General features: G+C 38.8%; 1 protein-coding gene across 19 annotated transcripts in view; it reads right to left on the bottom strand.

Moving 5' to 3' along the window:
• Window positions 1–23,732, bottom strand: part of ARPP21 (cAMP regulated phosphoprotein 21) — a 146,083-nt gene that overhangs the window by 79,718 nt on the left and 42,633 nt on the right. For all 19 annotated transcript variants that reach the window (XM_056337997.1, XM_056337995.1, XM_056337996.1 and 16 more), the window contains exons 6-9: window positions 19,585–19,735; window positions 18,285–18,363; window positions 16,920–16,979; window positions 15,882–16,022 (exon numbers count right to left, since the gene is read on the bottom strand). In XM_056337997.1, the coding sequence (XP_056193972.1) occupies window positions 15,882–16,022; window positions 16,920–16,979; window positions 18,285–18,363; window positions 19,585–19,735 (431 nt within the window). The remainder of the gene's footprint in view (window positions 1–15,881; window positions 16,023–16,919; window positions 16,980–18,284; window positions 18,364–19,584; window positions 19,736–23,732) is intronic.

The following is a 23,732-nucleotide window of genomic DNA, read 5'->3' as shown; positions in this document are numbered from 1 at the left end:
AATATTTAGACCCTCCTCACTGTAACTGAAGGACAGGGAAAACAAATTAACATACTGTATGTTAATTTGCTTCCTTCAGTAGCTGTGGCCTCTGGCAACACTGCTACTCAGTGAAGCCTATCCACCTTTAAAAGTAAGGAAAAACTGACAGAAGTCTTAACAACAAAACCAAGAGTTTCCTCACTCCTAATAAACAAAACAGTTAATTGGAGGGATTGATGGTGTTTTGTTTAAACAAAATATCTCACAACCATTAAATGGGGAGAATACTCCAGAACAACCATACAGTATCAATTATCTCACCAATTTAAACCCATCCAGACGTTATTTTATTTATTTTTTTTTAAAAAAAGTTAAACACCACTAGTTAAAAGCTCAACATTTTCAGGTTTGCAAGCTGGTAGGACGCTGTTCGATGTTGTCACCTTGCACAAAAAGCAGCATCTCATGTCACCTCACCCTGTGCAAAAAAAAAAAATTTAAGCATCTCATGTCACCAGGCTGGTCACTGACCACACCTCGTAGCTGTCATTAAGTCACGCTCCAGCCTGCATGACTCCCAGCCCAAACGTTTTACGTCCCAGCAATGTTGATAGAGCAACCAATGGCCTCAAGAACTGGGCTGGATTCATATGCTGCTGTCATCCAGCTGAGGGTGGCTGCTACCACACAAGCTTTTTTTTTTTTACAAAGCAGTAATATGCTGTGTCACACCATGGTTTCTCTCAGGGAATGCAAACCTTATACTCTGTGCTGAAGGAGCTGCTAACAGCAGTACCGGTAGGAGATGCTCCTGCCTAGAGACCCACATAAACAAGACATAAAGCTTCCACTGACATTAACTGACCAGTTGTGAAGAAACCAAAAGGCAAAATTCATGAAAGTCAGTGACTTTGTCACTGAAAGTCCTCTGCAGACTTTAAAATAAAAACCTCAGCTTCATCTTATTTCAGAATGAAAAATTAAGCCAGATGCACAGATCAGTCACCATTTTGTTGCTATAGCATTCAGATTTAATTAGCAATGGATTTCAAGTTGAAATACAGCACATATTCGTGCCACAGTTACAGCCCATTACAATTCACTTTCAGATGTGCAGGGAACGTTTATAATGAACCGTTAGCAATACAGTATTAAGAGACAGCAGCTCTCCTGCCTTTCTTTTTGTAGGAATTTGAAGGAGTCACACTTCTGCTCACAATTTGCATTTTTGCCACAAAGCAACAAAACATACCAGCCCAACTGCCATAGATCCTGAAAAATTAAGAAAACTTTGTCACGACCCATAGGTGCTAGCTTTTACTAACAAGTATAGGACCCAACACACGAAAGTCAGCAGATTCCTCTGATGCCCTACTAGCTGCCTTTTGGGAAAGTCCAGAGGAGCATGGCTTTCTGCATAGTTCTCTAACCTAATGGGTCATTCGTGATGCTTCCTCATAAACAGAAAGGCTACAAAGCTCCATTAATGGATTGCTAGGTGGGTTGTTCTGCCTTTGCTCCCATTAATGAGCCTACACAGCCAGAAACGAAGATTCATTCCCTCAAATACTCTGATTTGACAGGACCAGCTGAGGAGTGTTATTTTTCTGGTTTTACATCCTAAAGCACAAACAAAACCTCTGCAATTGTACTATCAGTGTAAAATACATTGTAAACTACCTGCTGAGCATCTAATAAACTATATACCAAGCATAACAACTAAATGGGAATTTACATCGTAGAGGAAAAAAAGGTAATAAAAAATTAGACAGAAAAAAAATCTTGAAAAAGCAATTTGGGAAAATGTGTCTTTGGAACTACTCACTTATTTAAATAACAACGTGGTTTTCATACGTCATAGCATTCTTTTCATTTTTAAATCCCATTTTCACTTTATTTACTATTTATAAATATGCTTCTACTTGTCAGAAGAGAACAGGAAAAGCACAAGGTCAAGCCAAAAGCCTGAACTAATGATCTGGTATGTACCTGTTAATAAAATTAATCTACAAGCCCCGTAGGTGATTAATCTCTAGATGTTGAAAGAGGTTTGCTTGGGCAGAGAGACTCTGCAAATCTACAGAGCATTACAGAGCTACCAGCATCATGAGAAGGTCCTTCCCTCCCAGTCATCGCTGCAACTCTGGGTCACCATTACCAGTGAGGCTGCAAACAGCATGACCAGCTCAGTTAATAAGGATGAAAAGCTTGAGGGAAGGCCGCCAAGTGAAAAATAGGGTACCACAAATAACTTCAGGCACGCCAACCTGCAGGCCTCCCTCAAACATTAAAAATCAGAGAAGGACATTTAGTTGAAAGAAATGTAAACTAACTGTTTTAAAGCAGATCTCAAGACTCCAGTGATATTTACACGTTTTTGTGGTTTTTCCTTCAGTACTGCTTACAGCATCTTCTTTTTTAACACCTATTGCAAAAAGGTATTATCAGTAGGATACAGGTGGCAAACAATGTTTAAAACCAAGAAGTGGAACCAAATGCTCTAATCATTTGGGTAGAGAAGAGGTTGACTCTGCAAAGATTTGTATCTCGTCCTCTGATAGAGGTCAGTACAAGTTCTGTATTCACAGCTTTAAAGTTTCCTGTAACTGTATAATGCATTTGCTAAAAGGAAGCAGAGATATTGTGGCTATTCTGTTAGAGAAATCTGTTGCATCAGTTTATGAATCCACCGGTGAGTCGTCTACTTGGAAATGGAAGAAGTTAACATGTAATTCTGAGTAAGATGCAGTATATTGTCAATACTAATACACTAATACAGTATATCATTACAGTAACACAGCAGATGCAGTGATTTCATTTCATGCAAGTCCTAAATTAATAACAATCACATTTACTTCTCTTCTGAGCTTTTTTAGTCCTAACACTGTCAGTAGTAGAGTCTGCACAATATACCAGATTGTGTCCACAAGTGAAGTTATCGAGCTTATTTTCAGTACTGACATAAATTAAGGTCTTACTCAAGTCAAAGCATGGTTTACAATTACTATCACAAACCCACGTAAAATCAGGAATTTACTCACTATTGTCACACTGGTTACCTAATTTACATCTTCAAATCCTAACCACACCTCAGTTTAATTTTAAGTGGTAACAATGGGATTTGCATACCCTTTTTGAAGAGACACCGAGTACTTCTGAAGACCCTATCACTAACTTGAGTATTCTACTTAGGGGTCCACTACAAAAAAACCCAAACAAAACAACCTACAATACCTATCCATACTGGCAGATTGACCCTGGCCACACAGGCCACCCATTTACATGCCAACAACTGCTTGCAAGAAGAGAGCCAAGTAAATGTATGCTTACAAAGAGTGCTGCCTGCCTGTATGACCTTCAGTATTTAGCCCCCATGTTTGGAATCAGTGCATTGCTTGAGAACACCATTACTCCAAAAAAAGCTTATGGAAGAAATACCAGTTCCCTTTCAGGTCAATAGGATTTTTGCAATCTGGGGACTGTACTGAGAAAACCGGGAAGTATGACCCAATTACACCTTAAAGACTCAGAAACCAGCACACAGGGAGGGGGAATCACACAAGATAAAAACATGTAAATTTTGGGGTGTTTTGTTTGTTGGTTTGGTTTGGTTTTAGCTGATATAACCTTTTGGTCATCCAAATTTTTATTGCTTGACAATATAGGTGGAAGCAAAACACCTGTGCCATAAAAATGCAACTTCACAAAACCACAACTGCATGTGAACTCATTTAATATTTCCTCAAAGTTGTTAGGTAGCTCAGTTAGTCTTCTTTCTGGTAACGTGTTTCAGAACAAAACACCTGGCACATTTCTTCCTTCCCGGTAAAGCTCTTGATCAGGTGCTACAAATGCTTTAAAGAAACTAGATCTCAGAACGAGTTAGTGCTCTTTGCCATGCATCCTCAGGTGGCTGCACAGCCCCCTTCTCACCCCCAGACCTGCCAGTAAGCGTAGGCACTTTCAACAGCCAAGACAGCCTCCCTTCTCCATCCTGCATAGCAAGGTAGCACCCTGCTATTCAGGTATGTGCCAGCAGGATCCCTACAGGGAATCAGCTTCAGTAGGCATCCTGCAGCATCCAAGCCTTTCACCATGAAAAGCTTCCCAAAACTCTCTGAGTATTTGCAGACTTCTTCAAAGTCTGTTGACACTCAAAATCTTTGGAAACCTTTTCCTAATCCATTTTCTTTCACAGCGAAAAGAAGAGGATGAATTATGGAATAACTTTCTGGGGAGTGATCAGTTTAACCAACTGCCAGACACAGTATGTACCAGGCACTGTTAAGCCTCCTATCCAGTGTTTTTGCCTGGTTCCAGAGCACTTCTGCATACTTCACTGAAATATCAGGTCCAGACTTGGGGAGAGTATTCGAGCAAAAATCTCAGGGCAATACTGATTTCCCATTTCTAGTGGCTATGCTCTTCCTCATGTAGCCAATGATCATTTCAACTCTTTCAGGCTCATTTTTATGTCGGGAGATCATTATAACAGTCACTTCAAGATATGTGTTAAGTTTATTATCTCTGTGCTTGGAATACTTTAACTGTGAGGGGAACCAAGCACTGGCACAGGATGCCCAGAGAGGTGGTGGAGTCTCCATCCATAGGATGGTCCTAAGCAACTGGCTCTCAGCGGCCCTGCTTCAGCAGGGTCAGGGGGGGTTGGACAAGCTGACCTCCAGAGGTCCCTTCTAACTTCAACCATGCTGTCATTTTGTGAAACAGAATCAGATATACAGTAACAAATCTATAGTAGAACAAAACCCCATCCTACCTTTTAGAAGTTTTTTGTGCCTTCTTTTTCTTTCACAAATTGGCCATTATCATTTACCTTTCTCATTTTATAGTTACTTAAAAGCCACCTGCAGTCCTTACTTAAGCAATGCCCAGCAAGGATACTCTTCTGGACTCAGTCTTCACAAAGAAGCCCATATTTTGGAAACAGTAAAAAAGGACTAACCAGCAAAACATTTGTGTGTGTCAGAAAGGAAAAAAAAAAAAAAAAGAAAAAGAAAAAGAAAAAGATTTTGATAGCAACAACCATTATAATACTTTTTTCTATCACCATTATGGTGACCTTAATGTGAGATGCTTCCATTCATTTCAAGAGAGTTCTTCTCAGTTTATCCCTGTATGACAGAAAACAGAGTTCACCCCTCAGGCATATTTTTTTACATGGACTCTTTAAGCAGAATTTCCCATTATGTGCTCATTTAATGCTTTTGATTCTGAGTCAACCACTGTAAGTAGTAATGAAAAAAAAAAAAGCCCCAAACCTTAAGTACCTTAACCAGATATTCACTATTTAATCAAATTACAGATTTTAAAACATAATGCAGTGTGGTAATAGCTACCAGGATATACAGACTAAGGAAATCACAGGGCATTTCCTTGCGTCTGCCGTGTTAGAAGCAAACTAATGCAGTTTCATAGACCTCTATTTGCATGGGAGACAAATACTGGGGGCGGGGGCGGAAATCGGCACTTATTTAATATAAGTTAATTAGCTCTGAAATAACCTGCTAAGAAACAGGAAACACAGATACCAACCAAAAGGACAAATGGAAAGAGACAAGCATGAGCTTTGAACGTTACAGTTTTGAAGACTTAGTCACTGTATTAGCAGAGCACACAAGCAGTCTGGTATTGTCAGGGCTGACATATACAGCACATAAATCTTTGTTATGAGGCATGTGTTTCTGAAAGCTCCACAGCACACAGGCTGTTGCAAGATGCCTTTCAAAAGAACCAACAATATCACCATGTGTGGAAAAGATGGGTTTGCCAGTACAGCACCTGATGTAGTTAAAAAAAAAAATATCCAAACTAGCAAGTGCTATAGCACATTATTTGCAAAAGCCTCATAGGTAACAGCAAAGCAGCTGTCTGGAGGAATACAATATAGGATAGTGAGTTCAAAAGCGGAGATCGCTGTGGTGAGCAAGAGTATATATATAAAAAAATTCAACTTCGCATTTGCAATGCAACATTCATTTAATGCATGTAATGGGGGGCAGCATGCTAATATTCCTCTCCAGAATGAATGGCAACACAAAATGAAAAGTAGGTAGGGTAATGGGGCTAGGAAAGGGCAAAACACCACCTCCAGGTACCCGCAGGATCATCATCCAGCACGCAAAATAACTGACAAAACATTCTTACACAAGGATGCCATCAGGAGAGCAACGGGACAGAGGGGGAGAGAAGTGCTGCTGCCAACCAGATTCAGAGAAGTTGTGAAGATTAGGACACTCTTATGCAGGTTTTCTGATGGTTTAATGGTGTTTTCCTGTTATTTGTGCTTGTCTTTAATTAAACTGACTGTGCAGTCCAACATCACGTTGGCGTCTATTCTGAAGACACGCTGTGACACAGTATGGTGCCAGCATGGTGGCCTTTCTTGTTTTGCTAGTTTGTGACTATCTACTACATCTGCCTGCTGTGCTGGTTGTGGTTTGATGCTGGAGGCTCTCCTAGGGTTCTGCGTTAACGCCGCAGTAAAACTACGTTAGCATTACTGTTTCTTTCCTTTACCTTGCAGGCCAAAACGTTATTATCTGCAGTACAAATGGTTGTTTTGATCTTGGAGGCATGGGAACATATTCTGAGAGTTTGAGAATTTACAGAACTTGGAAGCAAATATCATTGTCAAAAGGCCCCTACTTAATGACATAAGACAGAATTCCAGCCCAACAGGTTAAATTAGTTGATTTAATTCTCTCAGAACTATGTTTTTTCAAGAATGACGGCCTGGAATTACAGCCTTCAAATAGGTTTCATGTATTTAGGGGTTGATAGATGCTAAAACACAGTTTCAAAAAGCCAGAGTGGGAATTTAAATACAGATAATTGTTAAAGAACAGAGCAGTTACATTATTACAACTTAATACTTAAAACACTCAAGATGGCATTTCAAGCATTTGAAGGTAAATGCCTCATTAACAGATTGCTGCTTTTATAATATGAGTCACTAAGAACTTCTCTCATGATGATAAAACGCAAAAGCCATCAAAAAGAAAAATCAACCCTGTACAAGACAGTTTCTTCAAGGTGCCGCCTTCTCTGTAGCACAGGGGCAAAAACCCCCTCAAATACTACACTTTTCCTGCTTAAAGATTGCATATTCTTTAACACTTTTTTTCAGAACAGCATCTGGACTGTAAACATTTTGCTTTTCAAGACGCTCAGTCCAAGCACTCCAGCAGCATGATTTCAGTGGGGCTGGCACCAGTAGATTTTCCCATTAGGAAAACAATAGCGAAGCTGAAGGCTGCAGGATGGATCAAGTCGATGTGCACCGAACCTCCTCCTTGCCAAGTTATTTTGTGTGTGAAGCAAGCAGAGGGCCAGATCCTGAAAGCTTTCAAAGTACACAGTATTTAAAGAACCTGATCTAATGATGAGGCATCATCGCACAACTCATGACATTAATTTCAGGTTTAATCTACGCGTGCAAAAAACACAGTACATCTTGACTCCCTGAGAGCCTGCCTCAGTATATTGCCCCAGTATTTTGGGGCCAGAATATGAGAATCTAGCTCGGAACTCAGGGGAGAAGCCAGCAGGCCAAGGCCATGCTGAAATACCAGTTCTGCTAGATGGGGCTGAAGCACAACACCTTCTCTCTGACAGGGACCATTTTAGGAGCTTCAGGATGCTGTGCTGTCCTCCTGCGATCAAACCTAAGATTATTTCTGTATCTGAGGGACCAGCTTCTCCTGCTCCCACTCTCCTGTATTGGATTTAGTTCTTGATATTCAAGATGTCTGCTGAGACTGAATATCTTGCACAGCACCAATTTATTTCCAGCTATTAGAGGCTCATAAATGGTAGCATAGTTTATTACAGGATTCATTAATATTTGATTTTAAGGATGTGGCATACCCTGTAAGTGGCTGCAAATTACAGTGTTGCATAACTGCTGTGTTCTATTTAAAATTACATTTTTTTTATTTCAGAAGTTCAAAATTAACAAGGAAAAGAGAGAGAAAAAGGAAGCAAATTCAAGATTTGAAGACTACCAATAAAGGCAAGATGGTTCCCCAAAAGCCAACAAGCTAACAAAGAAACTATTAGTCCTTGTACAATGCCCCATGCATGCAAATTAATACCATAAAAAATACTTGTGCTTACTTCTACTTCAGGCCATGAACATTTTCCCCATCTCCAGCAGGAACACTCATGGATCACCAGTCATCCCCTGAACAAACACTGGCCTGAAGAAGAGTGCCTGGTTTTAATGAACTGTCAGAGACAGCCTCACAAGGCTACCTTGGAAACAGCCAGCACAGACAACTGACTGCTTATAAAGACAAAGCTTTCTCAAAACTCCAAACAATACTTTTTTTCATTTCTAGTGATCACATCATATTTTCCTACATTAAACACGACACAGGCAAGCATAAAAGGCAACTACTAAAAGCAGTTTGGACCACCTCTCAAATTCACTTGCTCATATATCAACACCTCATTCCTGAAATGCCCAGATTTAAAGACATTACTTCACCTACTACTGACATACAGTTAACTCTGAGGAAAGCATAGGGGCTGTTTCAGGTTTCCAGATCTCCCTCCAGTGATTTGAAAGTATAAATGACCGAACAGCACCTTGATTGATGGGACTTTCCTGCTACAGCTTGGACAAGACATAAAGACGAGGGTTAATTACTCATGCAAGGATGAGCTTTCCTAAACCAAACTACCTACTTGCGATTCCACAGTACTCTCTTCTTGAGTAACTTCCCATCTCTTTACACACAGCAGGTGAGAATAACCTTCTAGGTGTATTAAAACTTACACTATTAAGTGGTGTGATTGTAAAGCTTCAATAAGAAAAAAAATTTAAAAATGCCAGACGTCTTGTGATTAATGCTTAAGTAATATTTCATTTCAGTATAGGACAGCTGTAAAGTACATGTCCACCTCAATTATAAACAATTTAGTTTTGATAAATTACATTAGATGAAAATTTAATATTGGAGCTATTAGAACTGGTTCATTAACCCTAACATCTCATTTACAGAGTAAGTAATTTCCATGGGTCCAGTACATGGCTTACACTCATTGAAGTAAAAATGAAGTCAGTATCTAAGGGTCAAATTCAGCTCAACGTGAAATGCAGTCAGTATTTAAGGGTCAAATTCAGCTCAGCTTCAAGTGTACCAAGTATCATTTTTTTCTTTTGTATCTTTCATGTAAAACAGGCACATGACTAAAATGAGAGTGCTTGCTCAGAAAAAAAGGCTGTCGTAATTCAAGTATCATTAAAATAAAGAACATAAACATTTAAAAAAAAAAAAAAAAAGACTGGGAGAAAAAGCAGCTCAATTTCTTCCAGATGAGCATCAAGCAGTGAAATGATGAATGCACACAACCTCAAATGATGCATTTAGCAGAACAGTGGCAACTTTATGTCCAAAACAAATGCCTGTAGCATAATAGTAAGATATTGCCAAAATCCCTACCAGTTTTTAACATATGTACACCCTGAATTACTTCTCCAGTCACCATGTGACTACATAAGAGAAAGGCAATTCCTCCTGCCATAAAAAGCTGAGGCACTGCAGTGCACGAGGAGACTCAGGCCCCTGCTGGAGGCAGACATGTCCTGAACCTCAGTGCAAAATATCTAATTCCCCTTAACGTTTTTCTGAAGCGTTTCATGGGAAGTTGCCCACTTCTTGCATGTGAAAGCCTTCCCCTGCTCGGTGTGCAGGGATGCACTGCCCAGCTTCACAATGGGAAAGGCCAGAAAGGAGCTGAAGGCTAAAACCTAAACATCTCAGCAATGACTACTGGGACACTGGGCTCTTGCATCCTAAACACGATTATTATTGCACTGAAAAAAGTTTCCTTCTAATCATGTTTCTAATTTAATCCCAGACTGAAATAAATTATTTTCGTGTGACAGAAGAAAGAAATCCATGAAAACCAACATAATTTGTTACTTACATGCTACATGTTACTATGCAGCTACATAAGCTCATAGTTATTATTATACGTTATTGTTTTATTGATGTTCGTACCAAATTCTTAGTTGCATAATGAATTAGTTCATCTTAAACTGGAACAAAATGTCTCAGCCAATTACAGTGTTATTTCTCAGTTATACAGTTTTTCCATTTTATTTGTATACATCTACTATGTACCTTTATATTTCTCTACACATCTGTAACATATGATGCCAGTACACTGATAAGGCAACCAGAATTGTAAACCAGAGGGAAAGTATAGATGTCCCCAGTTTCTGCTTATTTCTAAGTAGTCAAGGAGCAACTATTCTGTAGTGAAGATGGGAAAAAAGTACTTACAACAAGAAATAGTGGAATGGAGCTCACTCCATAGTGCCTTGAAGTAATGCAAGACTCCAATGAAAAAAAAAAACCCGAGAAATAATGGTGTTCACATGTTTTCCTGCATCGTATGGCTCATAAAAGTGATTCTGACCTCATGAGATCATTACTCTGTGTACATACATGATAACCCAAGGACAGCATAAGGTGCTTATGTGCAGATGCAACACCAGGCAGCAAACCACTTGCCAGATAACTATTCTGTATTATGGGGCAGGTGGGTACAGGATAGGGACAGACACCCAAAACCACGCTTCAAATGTTCTAGCAAACACCGAGTTGCTTTGACAGATTTTACAAAGAAGAGACCTACGTGTTCAGGTACACAGTTGTAACTACTACCATACACCTAATTAACTAAAATAAGAGCCAATATGAACTGCATGTGAAAAATCTTTCCCATCAGCAAACAACTCTTTAAAGAAATTGAAGTCACGTACACCGAATACCTTACTCAGTCAAGGAAAAAGGCATACTTCTCTGCATTCAGCATCTCAAGGAAGTCTTGCCACTTTAGCCTCCAGTTTAAAAAATGTCTAAACTATTCCTTATTGAAATTGCCAGTGTTCAGTGAATGCCATTTTACTGACATGCCTGTAGGACCCAGTACCAAAGTTCAGATTCTTATCTTAAGACGGTGAAATGAGCACAGCACAGCTTTACTAGCATAGGTGTTATCTACAGCAACATCACTCGGTGTATACACAATAGAAACCTGAACAGAACTTCTCTTCTTTGCTTGCGATTCAAACCACCCCCTCACAGAGGGGATAGAACAACAGATTGTATGGCATAACTACAAAAGTCTTGTAAGTTATTCAAGTACATACTGTACATCATGTCTCCTTTTGCTGATACAGTTCAGCCCTAGATTATAAGGGACCCCTGTAATATACATAACATCTTAGTACTGGCCAAAGTTTTTGATGCATCTCAAAGGCACCAAAAAACCTTCCAGCTGGGTCAATATTACATTAACATTTACTTACTAACAGAGTAGAAAGAAAACCAAATAATAAAAGAATCATAACTCACGATGCTCTGGAAAAAACATTAGTCATAACTGAAGACGTGAGTATTGGTATAAAGTTCGTAATAGGTATGTTACACCCTCAGAATGTATGAAAATGTCTAAATACAACCATTATACATCATAAGCACTCCACCTTCTCAATTCTGACGAGCCCTGCCACTCACGCTTATGTAAGGGACATGAATGCACATGTGGGCTGTGGTACAGACATACTTGTCACGTGGTCGATGATCTCAACCAAATGAAAACCTTTTTCATTTACCAAGCCCACCAAACACTTCACCTACCATTTCTCCACATATCTACAGATAATTAAATGAATGAACCTGATTGAACTGGTATGTATAATAATATCAACAGTTCTTCAAAAAGCTCTAAAGTACTTCCAGCTGTTTGATAGGAATTACAAGGAATATACAGAATAGAAGGTGGCACATACACATATTTTTGGCTCCAGTATGGGATGCCCTAGCATACTGCCTCAATTCCCAACTTCTGCTTATATCATATTTCACTGTCTTAAGTCCCCTGTACACTTCTGTTAATCTTTAGCTAGACAACAAGCAGACACAGGTGACGGGCAAATATACATTACAATGGTGACACAAGAGCAGTTTCATGCTGAACAAAGCAGGCTTCACATTTCAAGTAGTACTTGAACTCTTTGACTATAAAAACAAAACCACACAAAAAAATATGCCTTCATTTTCTGATCAACTTTTCATGTATACTGCTGAGAATAAGATTTCAGAAGTTGGGACAATTTAGTTAGCAGGACTTCGTAAGATATGAGACCAATAAAAATGGTATTTATTTTTCAAAGTTGTTATTTTTTAACCTAGTCTTAATTTCAAAAATCATATAAAAAGATATATCTTTAAAAATCTACTATTCTGTAATAAGAGCCAGAGACTTAACTTTATGAAGGTTAACAAACATGTGAGTAGTTGAAATTATCTCTGTGTTTTAAAATTTCATTTCATAATAAAAGCTTCAGAAACAGTAAGACTTGTTCACATTCCAACAAAATTTTAAAAAGGCACCTTAGATTGAGCTTCTCATCATAAATACTCTTCAGACTGCAAAACTGTCATATGGTCTGGCTGCATTTTTAAGAGAGATTTCACTGAGGTTTCACAAAAGCTGCAGGATATAAATCCCAGAGAGATTCAAGTCCTAATGCATTTTTACCATCACATTCCCCTCTCTTTAAAGCAGCCCCAGACAAGCTGCAGCCCTCCTTCCAGCTGCAACCTCCTCAATAAGCACCTTCTCAAATTCCAAACCCCCAAGAAGCAGGTACTTTAAAAATGCACAGGTGCATGGAAATGGATATATGTTGCCTTAAGATGGCCAATTAATGAAAGAAGTGAATTGCCCCCATCCACTCCGTTCAAATCCCCTGTACCACGGGCACCACATCCACTCTGTACCACGGGCACTTCTAAGGTAGAGTTGTCACCAGATTGTCCCAACCACCCCCTTCATCTCAAAGCCATTAACTCTTTGACACTTCCGCCTCCAAGCACCTGCGGGCAGTGAGCACAGGAGGTCTCTGCTGAACAAAATAAATGCACCTCACTGCCTGGAGCCAGGGAACAACTCATCACCTGCAAGTGCGAGCACAGATGTCACACAAACCCTCATTTGGCCAAAGAAATATGCCACAAGGTGCTTATCCAAGCACACATGGTGATTCCGCAGAGTCATATGGTCTTCCCAAACAGGCACACGCACAGAAGTCACCACCAGTGCAGAATTTATGAATTCTTGACTATGCAAGGATATTCTCTCCTCTCCACAGTATGCAGCTAAAGTACTTTGGAAACCATATGCCATAAAGAGATAATTTATTGTCAAAATGCAAATCTTCAGAAAATCTGCCTGTGGGGCCTCTCCATAAATTCACATAAAACTATCAAGGCTCAGGCTCACAGCAAAGCATAACCACGCTGAACAGCATTTCAGCCACTCTCCAGATTCTCTAGTATTCTGGATACTGTCCAAGCAGTAATTAATAGAGTCAACACATTCCCAGTATTTGGTGTTGATTCTGAACTGCACAAAATACTCTCCTCAGAGTACTGAAATGCAGAACACATGAAATCACATCGGACGCTTTCAGATGTAGAACTTACAGTATTTGCTGCAGATAATAAAATCTCATCAGCCCTTATTCAAGCTGGATAATAAGAATCTATTTTCTGTCAGAGCCAGGGACATTTTAAAAAAAACATGCGATCTCCTCCAATTATGAAAAGAAAGAGCTACTTCTACAAAGCTTTATTTTACAGCAGTATCAAAATAATGTAAATAACACACTGGAAGCACCATGATGCCATACAAGCTTCATATAATCCAGTTACCTACCACCAAATCACTGCAGAAGAGAAAAAATCTGCAGTTTGTGTGGTGCTTACAAAACAGCTGTACTCAAAAGTCAACAGAGGACTGGGTTTATTTCTGGAAGATCTACACAGGAATGGTGTCAGAACCAATCTGTCTGGTTCTGTGCCTCACCTCCAGCTTGCAAGACCACAGCTGAAAGGCTTATCCAATCTGTTATACCCCTGCAACACTGGCCCGCAAGGATGCCAGTTTATGTCTAGCAAACAGCCTTGCTAGCTCATCCCAACCACGCCAGAAGCCACAGCTTCACTAGGGCACTCTGATAAAGTTTTGACTGCTGAAGACTACTTCAGTGTCCTCTCCAGAAGAGCTGTGCAAGCATTTCCAGCAGCGCTTCCAGCGCTACCCATTTCTGCGATGCGCAGCCACACCACCGAGCAAGGCATTACCAGGTATTAATGTGGTATTACCACATTATCAAGTCAACCAGGAGAAGACAACACTGGAAGGGAAGATCTGTAGCAGCTGGTGCACTACAGAGGTGACACAGATGTGAAGGGAAAAGGGAGAGCTGTAAAGATGAAAGAATGCCTATAAAGCATTCAAAGATGATTGACTGTGTTTTGTTTAAGAGGAGACTATTTCTTTTTTTTTCTCACTTACAGCTCAAAAATGGACACGGGTTTGCTGCACACCCAGCTTTTTCTTATTCATACCCAAACATCACCCTTGCACAGGGCTAGGTATTACTAGACCCAGAGGCTAAGCCTTAGCAGCCTTAGTGTTAGTTTTATCAAACTACTGTAATTCCCTTGACTCCTGGAAAATCAGGCTGTTCGTGCACACTTTATTCAAACCCTTAAAAAATTAATGTCTAAGTGTTGTTTTACAGATGTCCAAGTATCTCAGGCATAGCCCACGAAAAAGATCTGAAATAAATTGTCCATGATCTAAACTTACTTCACACACATGGAAGATTTTCAGGGCTCTGTGAAATAAGAAATACCTATGTGTTTGGCTCAGGTTTTGATCTTGCAAAATTAAATAGTCCCTCTAGCCTTTTACAGAAGAAGCTAATGATATTAAAAAAAAAAAACAAACAAACAAACAAAAAAACAAACAACAAACCAAAACTCTCTGCAACTGCATCTAAGTAAATCACCTAACTACTGGATATGTAAATAGAAATAAATGTTTTTATTTCTCCTACTAATTGAATACAGGAAGTACATAATTTTCAAATGGGGCTTTCCTGTTCCAGTACCAGACACCAAAACTTCATTACCCAGTTGTAATTACTCCTTCTTCATTATATCGTTTATAGGTAGAGAGAAGAGGAAAGCTATGGGTCCATGATACACACGTGGCACTTGGCAGAACAAGTGATGCTGATTAGGCAAGGACACAACTGCATCTTTGCTGAATTAGCCAGGGAACCTCCTATCGAGCTTTTGCTAGCTTCATACAGGTTCGTGGAGGAAAGCATAAAGCATGCCAGCACAAATTTAACCTGCCAGGAATTTTGCAATTCATTTGAACCATCAGAAGGGATTTATATCCCACAAAAACTCTGTGGTCAAACGATGGGATTTGAAGAGAAAATAAAGTGGAACCAGGAGGGGAGAAGAGGAGGAAAAGGGAATGAATGGTGGCAGGTGGTGGAGGGGAACCAAATCCCAGATAATCAGGCTGGGCAGAAAATTACTCTTGAAGCAGAGTGAGCCAGAACAAGGGAAGAGGTAATCTTCCAAGTATGTTTGGGTTATTTAGGAATATAGCCATATGGTATCAGGTGACATGTAAAGCAATGAGCTCATTTCTGTAGCAAAGTGGTGGCTCTAAGGAATCAGGGAAAGTAACATTCCAAGATATTGTGGTTAAGTTCCTTGCAAGAGACAAATCGGGTTGATTTCTCCTTATACATCTTTAGATCCTTAAATAACCTCTCAATGCGAGCCCTGTCCTCCCCTCCCCACCCTGGAAAGCGATACACAGCACTCACTCCTCCTACAAAAATAAAAGAGATTAAAAAACAAAAAAGATGTTAAAAAACCCCAAAAAAACCCAAAATAAAACAAAACAAAAAAAAGCCACGCAGTCATGGTACAAACCAGCTCTTGTGAAAGGGAACAAGTTAAAAACACAACAGAGTTGTTACTTACATTCTTGTATTGCTGGTCTTGTTGATAATTACAGATTTTCCCGTCTGATCCACATTGTGATCCATTCCAAAGTAAGCTGCCACTCTGTGCACTAGCATCCTCTGATACGATGACATCTGAGGGAACTTTTTATAGTGATTACTGGGAAAAAAAGAAAACAAATCACATTGATAATTACATTTCCCTCTGAGCTATAATTAAATGAAAATAGCAATACATTCAATAATTGAGTGGACAGAAATTTAACTAAAAACTTCTTGTAGCAAACATTTATATGTAAATGTGCAAATGAAAAAGCAGAAAAAAAATGAATTATTGTTACAAGTTTCTAATAAGCACATTTCCATGCGCTACGTTGGGACAAATAAAGCTCATGCTTCATGGTATCTACTGAGTATTCTGTATCTCGAGAAGAACTCATCCCCCAACCCCTCATACACACACTCATGCTCCCTGCACGAAAAATCCTGCAGATTTGTTGAGACACTGGCAACAGCTTTCTGCCTTTCTCCTGAAGATCAGGTGCAGGGCAATGATGGAAAGATCTAGCAAATACTCCTTTTTTTCTCTCTTACTGACAAAACACTTATTTCCCATCAGCACGATTTCTTCCTTTGCTGCTATCCCTGCTGTCTATTTTTTCAAGTTGCAGAAACATTTTATTATAAAGAGCAGACAGTAGCAAGAATCCCTCCACCCAAGTTCAGTTTTATTTTCCAATGCTTCGGAGTAACATTGCATACAGGGAAACCCATGAAGTTACGCATTCGATCATCTTCCATACTGACAGCTTTAATTGTATTTTTGGACCTAAATGAGTGGAGCCATTGCAACTATGATGCAATGAACACCAAAAGGCTTTCATTTACATCTATTGTACTTTAAGCAGTACCATCCGTGTCAGGAAATAAAAGCTTGGTCTTGCAGCACGCCAGTTACAGTGCTCAGGAGCACTGTAGTCCATGAACGCATCCCTTGCACAGCTCGCCTTGCTACACACACACGTGACTTAATAACCAAGCGTGGAACTCTACTTACTTGTTGTCACTAATAAAATCAATAATTTCTTGTTCCATTTTCAAGAGTATCATTCTGTCCCTGTCAAAAAGAAATGCAAAGATTTGTAGTATCGACTACCAATAGACATATTAGATGAAAAATCAATGGTATCAATGTTTGGAAGGCAATTTTGCAAGTGTTGTCAGCCCTCTTGATTACAAATGAAATATGCTTTGCCCTGGCACAGCTGGAGAAGATTGCTGCCTGCTTTGCTACACCTTCACTGACATTCGTGACAGGTTTAGCTCTTCGTTGAGCTCAAACATGGTCTGAAGAGTGCTTCCAGCCACATCAGGCTGTGATCAATGCTTTGCATAGAAAGACTCTGCTATGGATAGCTTTGGTCCTTTTTCACCCCCTTTTTTGATGGAAAATAAGATTTCCAGCTAACCTTGCTCTTTCATGAGAGAGGCTGCTACCCACAGAAATTTCCAACATTTTGTCTGAGACAGATCTTACACGAGGCATTGATCTGCAGGCAAGAAGACTGGGCACATCTAATCTAGTTAGAGAGCACAATGCAGAACAATGCCTTTGAACTATCGCTCCCAGGAGGCAATGCTACAGCATTTCTCAGTCAAAATGCTCTGTTTTCAACTGGAAGGTCTCAGATGTTCCTTCCTCCCCTCCTCTCTTGCCAAAAACATTCAAAAAATTCCCCAGCATATTTCCACACATACATTTTTTTCTAAGCTTGACAGAGTCCATCACTCCTTTTGAACTTTCTCGTTTTGTGCAGATAAAACAATTCAAGGACCTTCCATCATCTATACAAGAGGTTATGCAAGCTGTTAGGTACCCAGTTGTTCCTAGTTCTCCTATAATTGCAGAATTATGTGGTACCTATTTAACGGATTCAGTTGAAATGAATGTTGAAAATCACAGCATATAAAAACATTACAGAACCTTCCTTAGACATTTAGAGACAATTCAATAACGAGATGAGATTGTTGCTCCAAATGAAAACCGTGGGAATGCTGACAGCAGAATTTGGCACTGTGCGCAGGATTTTAATTGTGTACAGCATTGCCAAAAGAAAGCTACTTTATATTCGTATTCAAGTCTCCAACTGCAATGGTTATAATGTATTACTGCTAACATCACACAAAGCTATATGCAAGAAGGTAAAGGACAAAGACCAGGTGTCACTGAAAGTGAAATTAAGCAATAGGTGACTGCATGGGGGAGAAGTTGATGACTTTTTACTGGGTTTTTTTGCCTACCTCCTTTACATTTCCCCTCATAACCATCTCCAGCGCTAACAGAACACAGTCCACAGTTACGGGAGCTCAGAGCACCAACTATCATTTCAGGAGTGCCAGCTCTAATGCAGAAAATACCTACCTGGGGTTATTCTTTAATGTGTTAATGAGAAACTCATGCAAATCTATGCCTGTTGAGTCTGTGTACTCTTGACTGCAATCTGAAAAATAAAAACAAACGCACATTTATTTCGTGTCAACGATTACGATTAAACTAAACTATAAATCAAATTCCATTTTCCACCAACAATCTGAAAGCATATGCTCTGAAAGAAAACATTTGTTTGGATCTCAGCCAAGAAAGATCTACACTTAGAAGCACCGGGTGGACGTTCATGGCTCCTCTGTACCATTTCACTGAGAAGGCAGCACCAAAACTAGACACCAACAGAAGCTGCTGGTCATTTGAAAAATCACAGGAAACCTTCAAGGCCACTCAAGATCCTGCCAAACTACTAAACACAATATTTTAAAAAGAGAAAACAAGAGTTTTATTCATCAGTGTCTCTTTGCATCATTTCATAAATGCTGTACACACAGGAAATGAGGCATCGTGCCAGTGGGAAATGTATTTGCATGAACAGACTGAAATCCAGTGACGCCCAAGAGTGGGCGGGTAACAGGGTTGCATGACAGCAGTCAGAATTAATTTTTCAGCATTGTTATACTGCCTGACTCAAAAGTAACACAGATCCTCAAGCTGGCGTGAACTGTGAGAGCTCCATTGAAGCCCAATGGCAATTCACACCAGCTGCGGATCCACACCCAGGTAGGCAATGATTATTTTTGAGAGATTACACTGCAACTTTATACCACAGATTAATAAACAGATTTTTTAAAAAAATACCAAATTTAGACACAAGATCTTTTCCGAAGAAGTCTTAGTAGCTGATAATAGGAGATTGCAATGCAGGTTAAACATCATGGATGGATTTCCTTATATTATTTCAGAGAAATTCTCCATGAGAGAAGAACAATAGTTAAGAGGATTGCTCTCTACTGCTTACATTGCACAAGTGACATGCCAATATATTATCATTAATGGGGAAAAAAAGCATAGTAGAGTCTTACAATTATCTTATTATATGATCACACCTATATCTGTTTATAACGACATGATTAAAGTATTCAGAACAACGATGTTAAATTAAACAAAATTAATCATCTGTAATACCAAACCTCAGTTTGGAAAGTTTCTTCACTTTCAGAGTCCAATGTTTGTATAGAAAACACTTTCATGCATACATATTTCAGGTTCTGAATCTTCTCAATGTATGAAAACACTTCTAGTGTGTACTTATAACAAATTTTAAAAATGCATGCTTATAAAAACTTAATATTTTTTATAACAGTAATTATAGCAATTTAAATTCTAAGTTCACCTTTTGATAACATTCTGATCTTGGTTTTTTCACTGTTTTTATCTTTTTCTTTATTTTTATCCTTCTCTTTTTCTTTCTCGGAGTCATCTTTACTAGATTTATCTTCTTCTTGCAAGCTAGGAAAACTTGAAAGCTGCAGTTGGATTGATTCCTGTTGGGAAAGAAGAAAGATAAACTTAGGGCCAGACTCAGTAAGCTTCCCATGGCTTCTAACCTGCAGACATTTGCATTAAACTATGTATAGCTAGAAAAGCTGAAGCCAGATACATTTCTTTCCTATTTAAAAAATGATTTTTTTTCCAGGAGAATTAATGACATCTCAGAGGCCAAATTCTAGTGGTAAGTCTATTTCTTCTCTAATACTTGAACACTATAAACTTGTAGCCTACTTATATTAAAGGCACTGTATTAGTCAACACTAGTAATTATCACTTATCAAAACAGCGACAAGTATTTTATATGGGCTTTCTTAAGTAATTCTATAATTTAATTAATATTATACATGTTAAATGATGATTGATGGATAGACGTCTGAAAAGTTTAACTTCTTCCTCTAGTAAAAAACCTACAGGTTCATATGAGCTCTCTTGCAGACGTAAGCGCAGTATCAGCTAGACCGAGCTTTCAGGCTCTGATAGTGGAAGAGAGCCAGCAAATTATAAACTCAGTTGTATGAAAAAGGGCTTACCAACTTAGCCAGTACTTTAAATATAAAGACATAGGCAGAAGTGCCTTTAGCAAAAGGGGTGAATTGTGCCCTGTGATTTTCAAACAAGTTGTGGTAAGTGAATTGCTTTGAGGCATCACAAGTTTTATCCTCAAAAATTCATTATTTCAGAGACTATGAGTCCCTTCGAAAGCATGCTTCAGCTTTAAAAGTTAATTAATCTGAGAATTCAAGCTGGTTTGCATTTTCTGATTTGCTTCAAAGAACTTGTTTTCCCCCCACTTACAACATTATTTTAAAATGACTTTGTTTTAACAAAACACAAATTGTTTTCTTTTGAAGTTACCATGGCATAATTTATGTATTTTAAGAAACAGCAATCTGGTTGAACAAAACTGAAGCAAGCATACTTCTGTGTTCATATTCTTTGGAAGAAAAAATGGCCAAAATAATACTATATGCTTAAGTAGTGTAAAAATGCACATTCAAATTCAGCTGTCACAAAACCCCATGGTAATGCAGTTTTCTTTAATACAAGAGAGTCCTGCATGCCTGATAATTTTTTGGCATCATGTTAATGAAAACCAAATTCACCAGTACTGGAGAAAATCAGAGTTTCTTGAATGCTAGTAAATTGCCTTCCTTCACAACTTTTCAAGGAATACTAGCATACCAGAAGATTGATACAAAATTTTACAGTAAGGGGAAGTAAGGGGGTGGGTGTGTGTGTGTGTGTGTGTTAAGCAACCAGACCGTTATGAATTCAAAAGATGTTTTCAATAATTATTACAAATTTTAGGTTTCTGAATTTTATAAAGAACTACCAATCAGCCACCACAACACATGTAAGACAAGATCCTAACGGAACAAGCTATCAGCATAAACATGCCACAGTAAGACAGAAATTGGTAATTTCTTAGCTTAATCATTATTGGTTTTGTTAAATTCTAATGTGGCACGAAAGACTTGAGATGGAAAGCACTGTAAAAGAGAAACAAAGCCCTAGAACCAAAATTTAACCTGACCTACTGTCCTTAATCCCTGCTTTGTTACTTTTGGCTGACAGTATTAGCCAAAAACTGAGGGCACAGGCGGAAGGACTGGGAGCTCCTGGTCATTTGAGGTAAGGATAATAGCAAAATGTTTGATAACCTGCTCAGTTTGGAAGCACTGAGAGGACTAATGTTATGCCTGCTTTCTTTCACTTCAAATGACAATTCAATTTCTCATTCAAACAACAAACTTTGGATCAACCACTGCCAAAAACCCCTGAAGGATAACTCCGATTCCCAGCGCTGCCCAAAGCAGAGCAACTGCACCATTGGATTTTCAGAACAGGAGAAAAATGTAACTGGCCATGCTGTTCCTAGGATATTAATCCTAAATTTCACAGTGGTTGTTAAAGTGCACTTATGAAAAGAAAAACAACAGACTTAACACATAAGCACACATATGAACATATAGTAGATACTGTTTTACATGTAACATAATACTTATATATTTGCGCTATAAGAAATACACAAAAGGGCTGTAGAGTCGTGAAAGCAAGCTACTGTATATTTTCTTAGATTTTTATTGATTTTCTCAATAATAAAATACAATATTAATAAATACATTGATACAAGTTAAGTATAGTGAACAACAAAATAAATGTTCAAATTGCAGTAATACACTTCTTGGTCAATAGTATAACATTAAAGGCAACATTCCTTTTAAGTAAGGACATAGTGAACTATCAGGTAAGCGTTCAAGATCAAGTAATACAGGTAAACAAGTTTTTTCCCTGTACAGGAAAATGAAGGCAAGTAGTCAAATATAAATACAAACATCAAGTCTGCAGTACAATCCATACTCAGTAGTTCTGGCAATGTACCGTACATTCTCTGGTAATTAACTCCCTGTGCTTTGTAAACCGTTAAGATAAAACAATAATTAAAAAAAAAAAAATCCATACCAAAAATAAACTTTTTTTTCCTCTGAAGTGAAAGCAAAGAAATTCAGTTGGCACAGAACTTCCTATATCCTTCAGCCAGTCCAAGGAGGAGCCTGCAGGTCCAGCTTTCCATGGCAAAGCTGAGCCACATTCATCAGTAAAATTCAGCAAGAGCAAAAGTGCAACTCCTACCTAATTATTACATCAAGCCAATTGCGTCTTTAGGAAATGGATGCAGGAGCCCAGGGAGTTTTTTTATCTCCCATAAATATTTCAATATGGCCAAGGAAATCTTAGCCACAGCTGCTCAGAGTCAGGTAAGACCAGAGGCTGTGTGTAATGGGGGCAACCCCTCCTCCGCCTGGTGTCAGGGTGCGATCCAGACAGGGATTTTGCCTCAAAACCTGCCAGCTTCTGACATTTAATACAGGTCCTGTGCAGTACATTATAAACTACCATGCGATGCTTAATACAATCTCTTTATGTTTTCCTTTTCATTCTCCATTAAACAATAGAAAATACAAATGAAAGCAGAACAAAAGCCACACATCTTGACTAACACAAGTTAAGCAGAAAGTATATACCTACAACAGAACAACTGATAAAATAACCTGCCCATCTACTGCACAAGCATCATCGTAGAGCAGTAGAACATGTAGACACTCCCCAGCTAAACAACCTGGGGTTTGGTCTTTTAAAAAAAAAAAAAAAAAAACCACACACAACAGAAAAAAGAAAAGCCTCTCCATACTTATGAGCAAATAGGAGAGCTGGATTTGTTTCAAGTCAACAGAGGAAACAGTGAGAAAGTACACTTAAATGTGATTTTTTGTTTTTGTGCTAAGCTCACAAGAAGTCACTTGCTCAAGCTCTCTCAATAGCTGATGCCATTTGCACATAAACATCCCATAAATTATAGGCAGTGCTGATGACATTTTGGGTTAGGTTTTGTTTTTTGTTTGTTTGTTTGTTTGTTTAAGCCTTGCCTTTACCAAGCAAGCAAAGAAGCAAAGAAGAGTATTTGAGGTTTTAACTTTTGCTTTTTTGAAGTTAGTTTACAAAGACTGCCACCAGTGTTATTGTCCGAGGTGAAGGGTGCAGGGGACAGAGCTCCACCAGCTGCTGGGAATACAACGCTACCAGGACAGGTAGACTCAAATACACACTTTTCGGTACTGGAAAGTCTACACCAAGAGTTTAGAAAATGATTGCCACTCAGTGGGAGGCCTCCTTGGCTCTGCCAAGGTATTTTAGAGAGCGAAGGACCTGTGAATTTTATGTGAAGGGGGACACTGATATGAACTGGAGTCTCAGAGGAATCAGAAACCAGAGCATATTCATAACTGTATCTGGTGCAGCCTTGAAAGAGATAGCCTTAGAGAAAAGAACATATTAATATTCTTTTTGATTATTTTTTTAATTTTAAAAATCTGAATTCTTTTGAATTCTTTTCCATTTGCTGAAATTTTCAGGGGGTCTGGAAAAAAAAGCAAACAACACCCTGTGATATAGTACAAAACCGATATTTCAAAATAAAGTTCACGCTAA

Source organism: Falco biarmicus, chromosome 4 (assembly GCF_023638135.1).
Source record: "Falco biarmicus isolate bFalBia1 chromosome 4, bFalBia1.pri, whole genome shotgun sequence".
Classification (NCBI taxonomy): Eukaryota; Metazoa; Chordata; class Aves; order Falconiformes; family Falconidae; genus Falco; species Falco biarmicus.
This window is presented reverse-complemented; position numbering and strand designations above follow the sequence as displayed.